Source organism: Ctenopharyngodon idella, chromosome 17, assembly GCF_019924925.1.
Source record: "Ctenopharyngodon idella isolate HZGC_01 chromosome 17, HZGC01, whole genome shotgun sequence".
In the NCBI taxonomy this organism is placed as follows: Eukaryota; Metazoa; Chordata; class Actinopteri; order Cypriniformes; family Xenocyprididae; genus Ctenopharyngodon; species Ctenopharyngodon idella.
Window position 1 is genome coordinate 8,379,395 of NC_067236.1, and position 16,891 is coordinate 8,396,285.

Here is a 16,891-nt window from a genome sequence, read left to right on the forward strand (position 1 = left end):
AAATATCACAGGATAAAAGAAAATACAACCCAGAATATTATAAATAATACGGATTCGCTGATCAGTTGTATTCCTGTTGTTGTTTGTGCAATTAGAAAATTTCCAAATGTCATAGTCAGCCTTTGTCATGTTGTTAATGGTAATATCAATAATTTTAGAAGACATTTGTGTTGACTTTTTCTATGATAATTAAATAAAATAACGTTTTGCCACTTGGTAGCGTATACAACACGACTTTTTCCGATTTGTTTGCAGGAGAGACAAAGCTGCTGTCAACAACTGAAATCTGAAGATGGAATAAATATTTTCTGCTCCTCTTAATGCTTTTTATCAGTCTGTTTTGCTTCCTTATGTTGACAGGTTCTTGAATGTATTCTGTTTCTTCTGGGGTTTTTTCAAGCAATAAATAAAAGACGTAATGGAAAGTGTAGTAGACGCCAGACAACTTATAGCTCTTCACAACATTTTGACTGCCTCAATGTCATGCTATGAAAACATAATTACAGCTCGAAGTGAAGACCATAAATGTACACAGTTAAGTTGAAGTATTCATGCATTTTTATGATTGGTCTATATAGCTCTAATTAGACCTTGAAGTCTCATTCTCACTTTTTGACCCTCGTAGAGGACAGTTCTTCTGCCCATTCTGCAAGTAGATGGTTTGAAAGTTCAATGCCGGACAATTAAGCCATCTAAAAGCCACTTCAGTAGACTGAGTACAACGTGACTTGACGTCCGTGATGTGCAAAAGGGCAAGAAAACAGGATTATTTTTCTCCTGTACTCCTTGAATCTCCAGAGCAAGGAACAGAGACTTTCTTTTCAGAAGTTAAAGGGAAAGTTGATGAAGAAAAAAAAAATCTGTCATCATTTACTCACTCTCATGTTATTCTAAACCCAGATGACCTTCTTTCTTCTCTAGAACAAAATATGATATTTTTTCACAGATCTTACTATCCCTTTCTGCATAATTTCTCTAAAGTAAATTTACAGTTGGGTCTGAAGTTATTCTGTCTGGAAACCTCTGATCTTAAATCAAATGTTCAGTCTGTATTTGATCTATTTTCATCTCATTCTTCATCTTAAATGCGGTTTTTAGCTCTCTGCACACGAGTCTTGGTTTTTAACCACCGTCTTTTGCATTTTCTCACGCTCTGTTTCAGATGTGCGGGGTATGCGTGGATTTCTGGACCAGGCATCTCGAATGGGTTTGGATGTGTCTCTACAGCAAGTTGACCGAAATGTGACAAAGGTCTTTTCTACCCTGTTCAGCACAATGAGGATGGAGGAGCTGAACCGTTACCGGGACACGCTCAGACGGGCCATCCTGCTGCTCAGTCCTCGCACTGCCCAGGTCTTCATACACCAGGTAGGAGCCATTGTAACAGCAGTTCAGAAGTGTCTATGTATTTTAAATATTAGAACTTATATTAGGCTAAAAATATATACATCATAGTATACATCAATTTTATACACATTTTATATATTATGAATATATTACAATATTAATACTTTCTAGAAATTGCATGTTTTATTTTTATTTATGTATTTATGTATTTATATGAAATATATTAATATGTATATATTAATATAATGTATTATAATAATATTATAAATAATAATATTGTTATTATATGTATTACATGTATAATCTTAGTGTTAGGATTGGTTTTATGGAGTGCTGTTGAAATTATTACATTAACGCATGCAATTAATTTTTCAGTTTAACGTGTTAAAAATATTTAGCACAATTAATGCAGCATCCATTTTTTCCGTCATAATTTGGTTATTGTTGCATTATATGACCGCGCTTTTATTCATGCAGATGCTTTTAAACCATTCAAACGTGACAAGACAAATGAGAATGATAATGTAATGTCGTGATACACACGACTCCTGTGCACAGAACGACGTGCGCCACTATCGAGTTGTCTTTTGCGCCTGAATAAACAATAACACACAGAATTATGCCAAAATGCCCGTTTTGTCAAGTATCCTCATAAAAGCAGTCTTAAATTAGTTAAATAACATCTTAAATGAACTTAAAGAGTTGTGAGAAGATGAGATGTGCATCAGATTCACGTCATGTTGGGCAGCGGCAGCTCTTAAAGTCACAGCAGCCTATTAAACCAGTTGCTGTGATGTCTGTCGTTAATGTTAAAGGGTTAGTTCACTCAAAAATGAAAATAATGTCATTTATTACTCACCCTCATGCCGCTCCACACCCGTAAGACCTTCGTTCATCTTCGGAACACAAATTTTTGTTGAAATCCGATGGCTCAGTGAGGCCTGCATAGCCAGCAATGACATTTCCTCTCTCAAGATCCATTAATGTACTAAAAACATATTTAAATCAGTTCATGTGAGTACAGTGGTTCAATATTAATATTATAAAGCAACGAGAATATTTTTGGTGTGCCAAAACAAAACTAAATAATGACTTATATGGTGATGGCTTCAAAACACTGCTTCATGAAGCTTCGGAGCGTTATGAATCAGCGTGTCGAATCATGATTCGGATCGCGTGTCAAACCGCCAAACTGCTGAAATCACATGACTTTGGTGCTCCGAACCGCTGATTCGACACGAAAGATTCATAACGCTCCGAAGCTTAATGAAGCAGTGTTTTGAAATCGGCCATCACTATATAAGTTGTTATTTTGTTTTTTTGCCGCACCAAAAATATTCTCATCGCTTTATAATATTAATATTGAACCACTGTACTCACACGAACTGATTTAAATATGTTTTTAGTACCTTTATGGATCTTGAGAGAGGAAATGTCATTGCTGGCTATGCAGGCCTCACTGAGCCATCGGATTTCAACAAAAATATCTTAATTTGCGTTCCGAAGATTAACGAAGGTCTTACGGGTGTGGAATGGCATGAGGGTGAGTAATAAATGACATTATTTTCATTTTTGGGTGAACTAACCCTTTAAACAAAGAACAAAGCTAACAGAGGAAATTGTAGCTTTAAGAATGATTAATCTATATTTAATTTATAATTTATGCAGTGAAGACTGTAAAGTGTTTGATAACTTTATTCATTTTCTGTATATTTCCTACCTGTTAGACAGATAGGAAGACCACAGGTAATTATGGCATTTATTATAATAGGTTTATGTGAAGATTGTTTTAAGTTCACTTAAATTAAAAGTTATTTTTTTAAAGCCTAATAAATGTTGAAATTGATAGCTTTTAGTTATACTGTAATGTTGAATGTCTGTAATTAATGTTTAAAAAAATCAATTTCATAGAGACATCAGTACCAGTATTAGTATCAGTGATACTGGCCTTCATTCATAAAAAGATGCCAATTTAAACAAATATTTAAAATATACTGTCTTTAAGTTGTATCTACATTAATTTGGAGAGTAACTGTGAAATTATTACAATATAAAAATTATTAAAAACTCCAATGTCTAATTGCATTAAAGGTGCAGTGTGTAAATTTTACCGGCATCTAGCGGTGAGGTTGCGAATTGCAATGTAGAGAAGCTACGGTGGCCAACACAGGACAAATATGTCATCGTCTGAGACAGCAGAGAAAAGCTAGTCAAGCAAAGTGCACTGTAGAGCAGCTTGTCCGTTTAGGGCTACTGTAGACACATGCCGGCGCAAAATGGTGACTTAACATGTAAGGGGACCCACGGTGTATGTAGATAGAAAAGGCTCATTCTAAGGTAATAAAAACATAACGGTTCATTGTGTAAGGTCTTTATGCACCACTGAAAACATAGTTATGTATATTATATTGAATTTCTGTCAATAGATCCTCCTAAAATTTACACATTGATTGCACCTTTAATTACAGAAAAGAAAAAAAAAAGGTGTGATTAATTAGTTAATTTTTTAATCGACTGACAGCACTAGTTTTATATTATTATAAGCACAGTAGAAGTCTGCAGACATGTACAGAAAGTCCCAATTTTGTTTGATTAGCCTGTGTGTGTTTGTGTGGCCTATGGCAAAGTGTTGTTTGTTGTCTGCTAATAAGGTCTTTTTTGAATGAAGCTTTTGCTGGATAGGCACATGGACTGTTGTGCCAAATGGGCTGGAAAATAACTAAAGTGGCTCATCCTGTGCATTGCTTTCTGTTTAGCTGTAATCTCAGGAATATGATTGGAACACTTTACGATTGAAGGAGGAGAGAATCGTGTTTAAATTAGTGGGAGCTATTTGAGATAGCAGTGACTGTTGTCGTGTTTAGAAGGTTGTTGGTTTAAATCCTGATAGCGATGTGTGAGGGATTACAACTGAGTGTCAGGAGTTGTTCATATCTAAATCCCTCACTCTGCTGTGGTCACTGCCGTAGGGCCCTCAAGCAAGAGACTTAACCAAGTGACACTCCAGCTATTACAGTCCCAGGTTACACATTATTTCCATAGTCCACTTTAGACATAACTTTACAACTACAACTACAGTAACTCTCATTAGAGTATTAGTAGAATAAGTTGACATGTAGTTGCAAAGATACATACAGTCAGTAGAATGTCTCTTGAGGGAGCCTCAAAATAAAGTGTTAGCAGTCTACTAATACTCTAATGACTGGTAGTTGACATGTAGTTGCAAAGATACTTGTAGTTTGTAGAATGTCTAAAGTAGACTATCAAAATAAAGTGTTACCCAGTCCCAAACTTCTTGAGCCTTTACAAGGACAATTTCGCCAATCTATATACACTTTTTTTTTTTTTAATTTCTTAATGTAAAAGTGATGAGAGGGTTGAAAACTGCTCATTTTATCAGACAGCCACCTTGTGAACATGAGAATTGTATACATCACTCATTTTTATTTATGTAAAGTGAGCACTACAGTGTCCCTGAGAGCATTTTTAAATGTTAAATATGTTCTTATTATAATTTATGTATTATTATACATATGCTTTGATCAAACCAGATTTTTGCCGCATATCTATTGCGATAGATATAGATAAAAAATGGAGGATGTATTGAAAATAAATATTATTTATTATTCATTGTTCATACTTTGGGCTGCTCGTAAATCATAATCTGCAGTGCTGATTACTTTTACACCTCTCACAAATCCTTAGCTCAGCAAATTAGAAATGTGTATTGAGAGTGTCTCTCCTATTATGCCCCCTTTTACAAAATGTAAAATAAGTCTCTGATGTCCCCAGAGTGTGTATGTGAAGTATTAGCTCAAAATACCCCACAGATAATTTTTTATAGCATGTTAAAATTGCCACTTTTTGGGGTTGAGCAAAATTGCGCCGTTTCAGTGTGTGCCCTTTAAATGCAAATGAGCTGCTGCGCTCGGCCAAAAGAAGGTGGAGCTTCAAGAGCTCATTCTCCCCTGTCAGGATTCAGTCAGGAGTCAGGACACACTATAATGTCAGAAACTGCAAATATATGCTGCATGGAAATAGAACAGGTATAGTTTAGTTCAATTACGGTTATAACTTATATTGTCTTTTTGTTTTTAACCACTATATTAGTACAAGCCAGTTAACCTATGAGATTAATAACGTTTATTGTACTTCACACAAAATATGAAGCGTCTGTTTTCACTCTAGAAAATCCCTGAAAGAGCTTAAAACACAGTGCAAGTGTGCATTAATTTATTATCCATAAACTCTCTCTCTCTCTCTCTCTCTCTCTCTCTCTCTCTCTCTCTCTCTCTTGCATTATCATCAAGATACACAGCGAAGTACACAGAAACACTAGTTACAACTAACAGTAAACAAATATATAAAGACCTTATGCCTTTTCGGGTGGTGCTTAATAAACTGGTAAACTTTATATCCGTAAATCAACTCCGGTGAACTGTAATAAAGTGCTCTCACCTTCATTACTGCCGTATCCAGTATCACTCTGGAGGCTGGATGTTTTGTATTGTCCCTTTGTATTGACATTCGTTCTCAAAGCAGTCCGGTGTGAAATGATTCGCGCAGACATAAACAAATTTCGGTAGAGTTGAGGGAGCATTTTCTTCGAAAACAAAATGAATCCACCTCGTCTTCAGCGGCTCCGATTTAGGGAGTAAATGGAGAGAGTTATGTGGATTAATCCATCCAGCTACAGAACACCTAAAACGCTTGGGAGACATTCTCGTCAGTGCAGTAATGGCAGACTGTGTACAACTCGCTGTGAACTCGCTCAGGGCGGCAGTGTCTGTCAACATTCATGGGTGGGGCCTGTGGCTAAAGTGACGTCACATTGCCAGGGATCTGGAAACGGCTTGTTCTGAGACACTGCTTATGATTTATGGGGATTAAAAAAAAAAGGAGTGGTTGGATTTTTATCATTATAGGGTGGTTGTGTACACCCACTGCCAACACACATTTATGTCCAAACACCATGCAAAAGTGAATTTTGCATAATAGGTCCCCTTTAATATTTGTGTATATGTGTTTGGGTTTGCTTAGCTTTACTTTGGGCAATACAACAGTTCAAAAATTCTCTTTAGGGACATCTTAGTATCTGTGTGTTATTAGATAAAATATTATTACATTAGTTAAAATGGAACATTCTGTTTTGCAAAAATCAAGTCATCTTAAAGTTTGCAAAAAGCTATGTAGTAGTTCCTCTACTGTTCAAAAGTTTGGGTCAGTAAGATTTTTTCTGAAATAAATTGTATTCAGCAAAGATGAATTAAATTGATCAAAACTGACATTAAAGACTTTCACATTTGTTACAAAACCTACTAAAGGATCAAGTAACACCGAAGACTGGAGTAATGGCTACTGAAAATTCCGCTTTGCCATTACAGTAATAAATTACATTTTAATACATACTAAAATATAAAACAGGTATTTTAAATTCTAATAATATTTACCTACCCCAAGCTTTTGAACAGTAGTCTAGAAGTAGCTTTAAATGAAAACAATAGCGGACATTGCCTTGTGGTCCTCAATTGGAAAGTCTCATAAATTAGCTAAATCATGTTTTGCTTTAAATCTGCTGATATCAACAGGTTTGTGCAAGGGTTAGTGTTAGCAAATATCATCACCTCCATATAAAAACCATTGCGGCTATGAGACATCCTCACTAATATAGTGGAACCAACATGTATGTGCTGAGATTGAACCTGGGGCCAGTTTGGACAGCAGGTTCTTCTGCTGGTTAGCAGTATGACAGCTGAGAGATAGAGTTCTTTAGAGAGCAATACATCCTGGGAGTTCTCTGCAATAGTCTAAAAAGTGTAAATTGAACTGTGAGTAGTCGAGGTAATGAGTTTACCGTGCCATCTTTCTCTTGTTCTAAGCCCTGTGGGCAGTCATTCACTCTTATCTGAATAACCTTGTCTGTTTGAGGAAGTCTTGTATATATGTGTATTTCCGTGGTGATTTGCTGCTCTGAGACACAGTCAGATAAACAGCTGGGTTCAGAGAGCTGCTATCAGTGTTTTAGGGAGGTTCTCCATGCTCTGATTCTTCCATGGCTCTCTACGCGATTCACACAGCCATTACCACCACTGTGCATTAGGCCGAGCGTGTCAGCCTGTCAGGACTTGCAGAGAGAGGTGGAAAATAGCCAAGGACACAAGGTACATCCATCCAGTACATATAGTCTGTCATTTAATAGCCATCCACTCATGCATGTGGACACTGAGCCCAAGCACAAACTATTCAAGAATGACCAGATAAAAAATATAGCAAGAGATTCATCTGATCTTGAAATATCCATTCATTCCCGAGAGCCACAAGCCCATTAGCCAGATGACTCTGGCTCAGTCTGAAGTCTCCCTGTTGTGGTGCACAGTGTAAGCTGCTAAATGGACGGTGAATCAGCACCTTCCATGTTTTTAGATCTCCAAGTCTAACAAACACATTATTGTAGCATTAAATTTGTTTTATTAATTAAGCAATATTTTTTTTTAGATCTACAGTTACTATTTTTTTAATAAGCTGCCTTGTTTTTTTGTTTTTTTTGGGCACTAGTGAAGCTTGGCGGAGGTTATCACTGTAATGACCTGGTAACTAGATGAAAAATGCAGAAAATGATGTGGCTGATTGAGAGTTTCATCCAAAACAAAGGCTTCTGGTGGCCCCAAGGGCGATTCAATTTAGTTTCTTTTGTGCTGCTGAACAGGGTCCACAGCTAAACTGCATTAGATACCTGCATCTTGTGTTTTTGCCAATGTGAGCGATTTCAGAGAGTGCTGGCTGATTTTTAGCTTGTGTTTCTTTTCAAAGCATCACTAAGCTCATAGTGATTTTGACAGACCTCTAACACCAAATATTCAATTCTGATTCATGCTGGGCCATTTGTTCTATTTATGTAAATGATGTTTTAAATTAGAGCTGTTCAATTATGGCAATAATCATAATGATGATTTCTGTATGTAATCTTTTAATTATTTAACCCGATTCAGAGTGGACATTATGGCCTAAATCTTAATCATGATATAAGTATATTTTGCTGGAAATAAGATTTATTATGATATCAATATTTTAGATACCAGTGAATTTCACAATTCTCAATACCACAGAAAAAAAAACTAATGCTAGGCTAACTAATGTATGTGATGTAAGTCCTCAAACAATTGTTGAAGACAAGTAAAATGTTATGAACTGCTCTGACAGACAGGTTGAGGATCCAAACGCAGCTTTATTGGACAATCCAGAATCGTAATTCATAAAACAGGCAAATTGGTCAAAACACCATGCAGATAATCCAGATAATAAACACCAGGGCAGAAAACAAAGGCAAACAGGGAAAACCAGGACAATAGGCAGACGATCAAAGCTAAGAAAATGGAAACCAGGGCTCAGCATTCCAGTGTAACACTGAACAAATAAGACTTGCAAAAAATGAGTGAAAATACAGGGCTTATATAGGCAGAGTTTAACCAGATAATGAGACACAGGTGGAAGTAATCAAACAATAATGAGTCCATGCAATAGGTTATGGGGATTGAATTTTATGATGGGAAAGCAAGGGAGTCAGGAGCAGTGCCATCTGGTGGAGTTCATGGGCACTCCAGCTGGTGGATGCTACATAAACAGTCAGTAATACAATAAAAAAAGCAAATTACAATAATAGGACAAACACAACAGAAAAAGATAAAAAAAATAAAAAAAAAACAAACAAAAAAAAACAGTATATTATTCAGATAATCTACTACAGAAATTGAATAAAGTTATCAAATGTAAATTAAAACAGTACAGTCTTCGCTTGAAGGAATTAAACTTTATTATTAAAGCTACAAAGTTCATTCAGTCAAGAACAGTGAAAGATTTGGTCTTTTTCTTTTGTTGTTTGATTAACGTTAATGACAGACAGCAGCAGGTATATTAAGAGCTTAATGCTCTTCAAAAACTAAAATCCAATTAATCGAACAGCTCTACTTTTAATCATGCAATTAATTGGAGTTCTGTCATGACGTCTCTCGGAGTGTTTGGCATGGTAATGGGTATGACAATGTTGATATGTTTGGTCTTGCCGGAATAGATCTGCTACGTTGCTGCTGCTTTTATTGCTGCTGTAATAAATCTTTGTCTAGTTAGGTTATTGCTGCTGCAGACCAAGTACGTGACTTGCTACTGCCAATACATACACGACACACTGCTGTGAGCAAGTAAGACATGCTGCTGCTGTACAATATAGCGTACATGAATTACCCGTAGCAGATCTATACAGGTGGAGCTGGAGAAGGTGGAGGGTTTCTGAAAGTGCGCTGCACTGCTAAGGCAAATACCCATGTATTTGGAGGTTGAGCACGCAAGCTCATTGACTACTGATACAGCAGTAGCCAATCAGCTGTGCCCTATACATAATGATGTGATAACGAGCAGGTTGAGTTAAAGGACCTATTAGCCTGCGCCATCTAGGGTTTCATGACAGAACTTTGTATTTGTGCTTTTAAACTCTTGTGCTTTTCTAAGCAATAAGACATATAGTATGTAGAATATGAGACCTGGGGTTGGCTCTTTTGATTTTGGCCTAGCAACGACCCATAAATCCATAGAAACCACTTAGTAACACCTCGGGCAATCTCTCATAACACCCTTGCATCATGGCATAATGAGTTCACATTTCTTATAACTCATTTTGAAAGTCAACTGTTGTAAAGTTGTGTTGGGATATGCGTCTCTTATGAAATCATTCTTTACTACCAGACATAAAGATAATTGTGGACAACACAATAACACACCTAGCATATCATTTTGTTCTCATTATGACATGAGTGCTTTACCCTCCCCTGTCTGCAGAACATGAACTAATACACATACACACCTACCCTCTTCATATCCGTCAAAAGCAGCCCTAATGAGACTCCGTAGATAATTACCCACATCCAGTTGTATTTTAAAGGTTTAATTATTAAATTGCCAATGAACACTCCTGACGTGCTGATTTTACAAAGAGAGGTTGGGGTAAGACCTGTTAAACGCTCACAGAATGCTAATGAGTCTCAGGCTCATCAATTGTTTTAGTCTGCAAAGTCATTGTTTTTGTCAGGAGTATTAGGGGACTCCTGGGATGGGAGCTTTTCATTTTATTATTTTGTTTATCTAAACATGCAAATTCTTCTGCATCAAGTGGTAAGGAAGTCTTAGCAGAAATAATATTCGCAAACTAAATTTCATACTTTGTTGATGCCATAATGAGGCCGGAAATAAAATCGCTTAAATGAAAGTAATATTCCTCTAAACTCATATTTTCATAATTTCTCTCCCTCTGTGTGTGTGTGTGTGTGTGTGTGTGTGTGTGTGTGTGTGTGTTTTATTAATGAAAACATACACAAACCAACTGAAATTAAATTTCAGATCACAATTTACTGGACCATGACTATTCACCGGGGTATTCAGGAAACCTAATGATATTTTTCATTGTTGATTTTTTTCGCTTCACTACGAGATGACATCTGTGGTGATTTAATTCTGCATTCTGCTGCAACGCTATTCAAATACAAGAGTGCGTCATTCCAATTTCATAGACAAGGCTTTGCATAACATAGCTTGGCAGTTTGTTTATATGCAGTGACATTTCTGTATTGTTTAAAATAAAGCAGGTGATATGCTTGAAAGTGGTTGTATCATAGCAATGTATATTTTGCAGCTCTGAGTGGTTTGTCGTTGCTAGTAGTGATTATAGCTGACATTACCGCCCATACCCTGAACTGTCCTTGTCATAGTTCTAAAATAAAAGCCATCACTTACAGACTGATGATTGCATCCAGACCCTGACAGACGCCTTGTGTATTTAGCTAAACACTTTGGGATTTCACTGTCAACACTGTAAATATTTGGTCTTTACTGTGACCTTTTCACAGATGCTAGGACTAGGGATGGGACACATTTAACAATTCTAGTTCTGATTCAGATTCCACTTAAATTTCAGGTTAACGATTCCATTAAAAATTCTTTTAGTGCTTGGTGCTAATTAACAAAAACATGCACTTCTTACTCTAAATCCATACCATAACAAATGTACTAAACAAAAACAATACTTTTTGGTAACATATTTTAGTTATTTTTATTTCATTTGTATCTTCAATTACACATTGTTATATGAACAAACAACCAGTCAGAATAAGTGATGAATTGATCCAACCAAATTTAAACAGAGTGTGTGCATCTGAATGATTGATTACTTTTAGAACTCTTCTGGGTCATTTTCGTGTCAAATCAACCAGAGGTCCCCAGGTCAAATTTTTGATTTTGTTAATATTTTTTTCTGTAGAAAGACAAACATAAATTGTGATGAAAGCCAAAACATTAAGTGTCACAGATGTATATTTACTGAGTAATCCTGAGTAAAAAAAAAAAAAAAAAAAAAAAAAAAGAGTAAAACTATTTTGTAGAGGGGGGTCAAAATGACAATTTTCACCTGAGATTTAGAGCCAGTTTACAGGGGTGTATAAATGACTTTAGAAAGATGGCAGCAGCATTATTTTATTTTTACACAGAGATTGGTAGGCCTATTAGTAAAATCAGTTGACTTTAGCAATCTTTGTTTCATTATATGACAACAGTGGCAGTGCAAAAATGGCAAAAAGCACTTATTGTGTTTTTTGCCTTAAGTTTGCATGCCTGTAACTCAGTAAGTATTAAAGATATCTTAATATCCTTTTAGATTCTGGTTCTTAACAAACTTTCCTTTGGTATCTTCATTTAAAAGGCCCTCGATGGTTTAATACCAAAGATATGGACATGTTAATGCAGCTCCATGAGTAAACTGGTAAATTGTACACATTTTCAGTGGTCAAAAACCAAATGCGGGTCACTTTGCATACAGCTGATACTTTTTTCTTTTAAAGAGGAATATCTAAAGAACAGCTCAATTGCATAAAACATACCTGTCTGAGTGCCATAAATATTATTTTTCTAAAGTTGTCATGCCTGTAACTCTAAAAGTATTCAAGATATCTTAATATCCTTCTAGATTCTCATTCTTAATATTTTTTTCTTTTGGGATCTTCATTTTTAAGGCCCTATATTGTTCAATCCCATAGATATTGGGACCCTAATGTGACTCCATGTCCAAAATAGTGGATTACTCAGTAAATATACATCTGTTACATTTAATATTTTGGCTTTTATCATATTTATAACACTGTTTGTCTTTCTACAGAAAAATGTTAACAAATTCAAAAATTTGAGCCAGGGAAGTTTCTAAAATTTGGTTGATTTGACACGGAATGACCCTTCTGCTGTTTCTGACAGTTCGTAAAATATTTATAGTACATGTTTTTCAATTTTAAAAATCTTACAGATTTTTAGGGAATTTAATTTTTAGGATTATTTTTATTTATTTATTTGTAGTCATTCATTCATTCATTGATTCATTCATTATAGTCATTTGATCAGTCTACACTGATCATGCTGTGTGTTTGTTGTTGCATACGACCAGTGTAGGCATCACAATAGGAGTATGTGTTGTTCATTTATTGTCTTCATATTATTTTTCAGAGTGGTTTAGTATAGTCAGTGTTTCATCCACATTAGCAGAAGGATGCAGAACCCATAACAGAACTGGATGTCATAATGGTATTGAAAATTGAATTAGACTGGTTCTTGGTTGTCAAGCATACATTTCGGACAAATGTTGCATGCAAACCCACACAAACACTCACAACCTGCATTCTAGATCCCCTGGCCCCCCACCGCAGCAACAAATTAAGCCTGTCAGCATGTTATCTATCACTGTCCTTATCCTCATTCATCTCTGAGAAGTACTCCTTCACTTTCTCACTGTTTCTCTCCATCTTTTCTACCTCTACCTGCCTTCTCGTCAATACTGATGTAGGATATTTTTCTTTATGTCTGTTTTTTTTTTCTTTCTTAGTTTCTTCCTGCATTTTTTTAATCAATCTTCCACCTTGCTCTTGATTTCTCTCTAACCCCAATAACAACATCAAAGACAGAGTTCCTTGTCTATTCTGTGGTTTCCTGCGGTTAGGTGATAGTTCTAAAGTGTGACAGTGAAAAACCTGACCCGTAGGCTGCCTCACACACTTGAGAAGCTTTCAGAATCACTTTGAAATCTCTGCTGCTCTCAGCATCACCGCTAAAGCACTGACAGCACTCTGGTGTGCTTAGCATTACTGTTAACCTATACGGATAGGGGTCTACCGAATGCTGCGCTGAACGTTCACACTCATTTCTAGGCCTATTCAAGGTTTTACATGGTGTGTGCTCACAGAACGGCTGCATGATTAAGAAAGGAAGTGATTGTACAGTACAGGTTTCCACTGTGTTGTGTCAGAAGCTCTTGTTAGAAGAATCTAAAGGGAACGTTTTTGATGCGGTGCACGGGTGAGTCAGCAAAACTTAAGGTGTTGAGTCACAGCTAGGTCAAGTTTAATCATGAACATGATAAAAGTCTTTAAGAGGCTCTCAACCTCTCAGGAAGCTCTTTCTGAACTCATACAAGATGTCTTAGAATACACCACTGAAGGCAATTGCATACCCAATTAATCAAACGCCTGAGTACAGGGTTCACACTCTTCATTACAAAACTGTCTCTAGTGACAGTGTTTTCATTCGAACTGTCAATCAACAACCACTGTAACAACTAACTAACTTACAGCCTGAGTTTGAAATGTTTTACACCTTTCTCTAAGGGGAAAATTTGTTATGGAAAGTGGCAGGATGTTAGATTAAAATCAGCAAAGGTTACATCTGGCAGCTCGTCTACGTGATGGATGATTATTACTTATGTTAGTGCTTAACCTCAGGGGACATTTAAGAGCCCTTCAGAAATAAATTGTTTCCCCGAGAATTCATTTCGGTAAATTGCAATGAAACTCAGTGGAATCCTGTCATTTTTCTTTTTTTGTAATTTTTCTATTTAGAGGCATAATCTAAAAGTTTAAGTGCAAAAAACTTCAAATGACTCTAACTCTTAAGTAAATGTTATTAATTAATTTAATCATGAATATCATATTCCATAGGATTAAATTTGCAACTAGCCATCAGTGTGTTTATTAATAGCCTGATTCAGCGTGATATACCAACTGGGATTTAATACTGACTGTTTCAGACATGCTAAATCAGGCCCTGTATGTATAACTGATTTAGAGGTTGATTGTTTGTTCACTGTGGGGAACTACTACTTCATCTTGAAGTGTTTGGTAAGTGTTTGTCATTATATAAATGAATTATGTTTAGTGTTTTCCCGTAACTCATTGGGACTCATTTATTGTGTCTCATATTTATAAATGTATGCATACTATACAAATATATTTGTGCATAACACTTTGTGTGCAAACATTTTCATGCAGAATTGGTCTGGGTAGGTTAGATGGTTAGGAAACAATCAGTTCTCATAAACAACGTGTTGGATTGCCGAAAAATTTGGCAGTAATAAAGATCTGAGCGTCTTTGACAAGGGCCAAATTGTTATGGCAAGGCAACTGGTTCAGAGTATTTCTGAAACGGCAAGGCTTGTGTGTTGCTCCCAGTTAGCAGTGGAGAGAATTTACCAACAGTGGTCCGAAGAGGGACAAACCACAAACCAGCAAAAGGGTGTTGGGCACTCAAAAGTCATCAATGCCTGAGGGCAACGAAGGCTATCCCGTCTGGTCCGAGCCAACAGAAGGTCTACTGTGGCACAATCCCACAAAATTGTAATGATGGCTATGGGAGAAATGTGTCACAACACACAGTGCATTGCACTCTACTGCCTATGGTGACCCCTGTCCACTGTCGAAAGCACCTACAATGGGCACTTAAATTGTCGGAACTGGACCGAGCAGGGGAAGAAGGTTGTCTGGTCCACTGAGTCCTGTATTCTTTAACATCACATGCATGATCATATATGTTTGCGTCATTTAACTGGAGAAGTGATGGCACCAGGATGCACTGTGGGATGGCAACAAGCTGGTGGGGGGAGTGTTATGCTCATGAAGTGCCGCTGGGTCTGGCCATTCATGTGGACATAAATTTGACATGTGCAACATACATAAATATTGTTGTCTCATGCCGTGAGAGGCAAATATAATAGTCTGAGCAGCGATGGCATCTCAGTCTCCAACGGGCTTCAGTAAAATAATAATGCGGTTACAAGGTGTGTACAATTTAACCTACCTTATTTGGTAACTCCATTAACAGTAGCTGCTGTTTAGTATACATACTGCTGCTCTCCTTCTGCTTTCTTCTGAACTCTCCTCTCTCTTCGTTAAAGCTCCAAGTGAACTGATTAAGCGTTGCCAGATATCACGAAAAGCAAAACTAGCCACAATAAAAACACAATATAATAAAAAAAAAAAAAAAAACCACAATATAATAAACAGACATGGCAAAAACTTTATCAGGGGAACAAATATAAACAATATAACTAGTATTACCAATATCCTAAAAAAGTTAAAAGGCAGGACATGTAATTTATCGAATACAATGATTCAATATAAAATTTTTAGATATAAATTGACTGATTAAGTAAAACAATAACATAAGATTAAAAAGTAATAATTCAACAAAACTTTAAGTTTAATTACACCTATGAGTGGTATCAATCGATTGGGGAGGGTTTCGAGGAAAAAAACATTTTTCGAGGAATTCAAAAACAAGTTTAGAATCATCTAAAATCAAGTCTATGCTTAAATCGAATTGAAATTAAATACAAAATTGAAAATCAATATAGATAGACAGACAGACTGACTGACTGACTGACTGTAAAAAAAAAAAAAAATCCCCGTAAAATTTACGGTAAAAAAACAGCAGCTGTGGTTGCCAGAACTTTACCTTAAAAAATATGGTAGCAACATTTTAGGTTTTATGGGACAGCACTTAGTTTACTGTCTATTTTATAGTTCAAAACCATATAATTTAAAGGTTTATATTGTATAATTATGGTTCATAACTGTTTATTTTACACACTGTAAAAAGATTCAGTTAAATTTATGGCAAAAAAAAAAAAAACGTTTTTTTTTATTAACTTATATAATGTTAATTTACCAACCTATTGAAGTACTAATATCTGTTTTGTACCTTTGTAATACACTGACAACCACCAAACACAGTGGTAATGAGTCACATGATGAATCAAAGCTCATCACAAGCAGCTTTTCCACAAGCTGAGAAGAACAATACTAATAGAAGGTGCACACAGTGTCATTCACACAAACACTAAACACTATTATGGTAACATTTTAAAAATGCAATAAACATTAATTTAACAGCATTAGATGTAACATAAAACCCAAATGTATATAACTGATTAGAAAAAACTAAGAAAAACTAACACAGGGAATTGTGGGAATGTCAATACCATTAGATCTATTACAGTTATTCACCGTGTATAGTACGGAAACATTCTGTAAACCAATTAACTGTTTTTCACCATAGAATTTTTAACCGTTTTAAATCACGGTAATTTTTTACAGTGGATACATACATATATACATACAAACTGCATGCACATGCCCCCTCATTTAGAATAATGGTAAGAACAAATTTATGTGAGCATATACCTAGATTT

At 35.9% G+C, this 16,891-nt stretch overlaps 1 protein-coding gene and 1 long non-coding RNA gene across 5 annotated transcripts in view; one reads left to right on the forward strand and one right to left on the reverse strand.

Moving 5' to 3' along the window:
* The window catches only part of grid1a (glutamate receptor, ionotropic, delta 1a), a 307,031-nt gene that overhangs the window by 202,897 nt on the left and 87,243 nt on the right, over window positions 1-16,891 (forward strand). For all 4 annotated transcript variants that reach the window (XM_051868935.1, XM_051868938.1, XM_051868936.1 and 1 more), the window contains one exon: window positions 1,163-1,368. In XM_051868935.1, the coding sequence (XP_051724895.1) occupies window positions 1,163-1,368 (206 nt within the window). The remainder of the gene's footprint in view (window positions 1-1,162; window positions 1,369-16,891) is intronic.
* Window positions 1-16,891, reverse strand: part of LOC127498962 (uncharacterized) — a 425,088-nt gene that overhangs the window by 6,587 nt on the left and 401,610 nt on the right. The window lies entirely within an intron of this gene.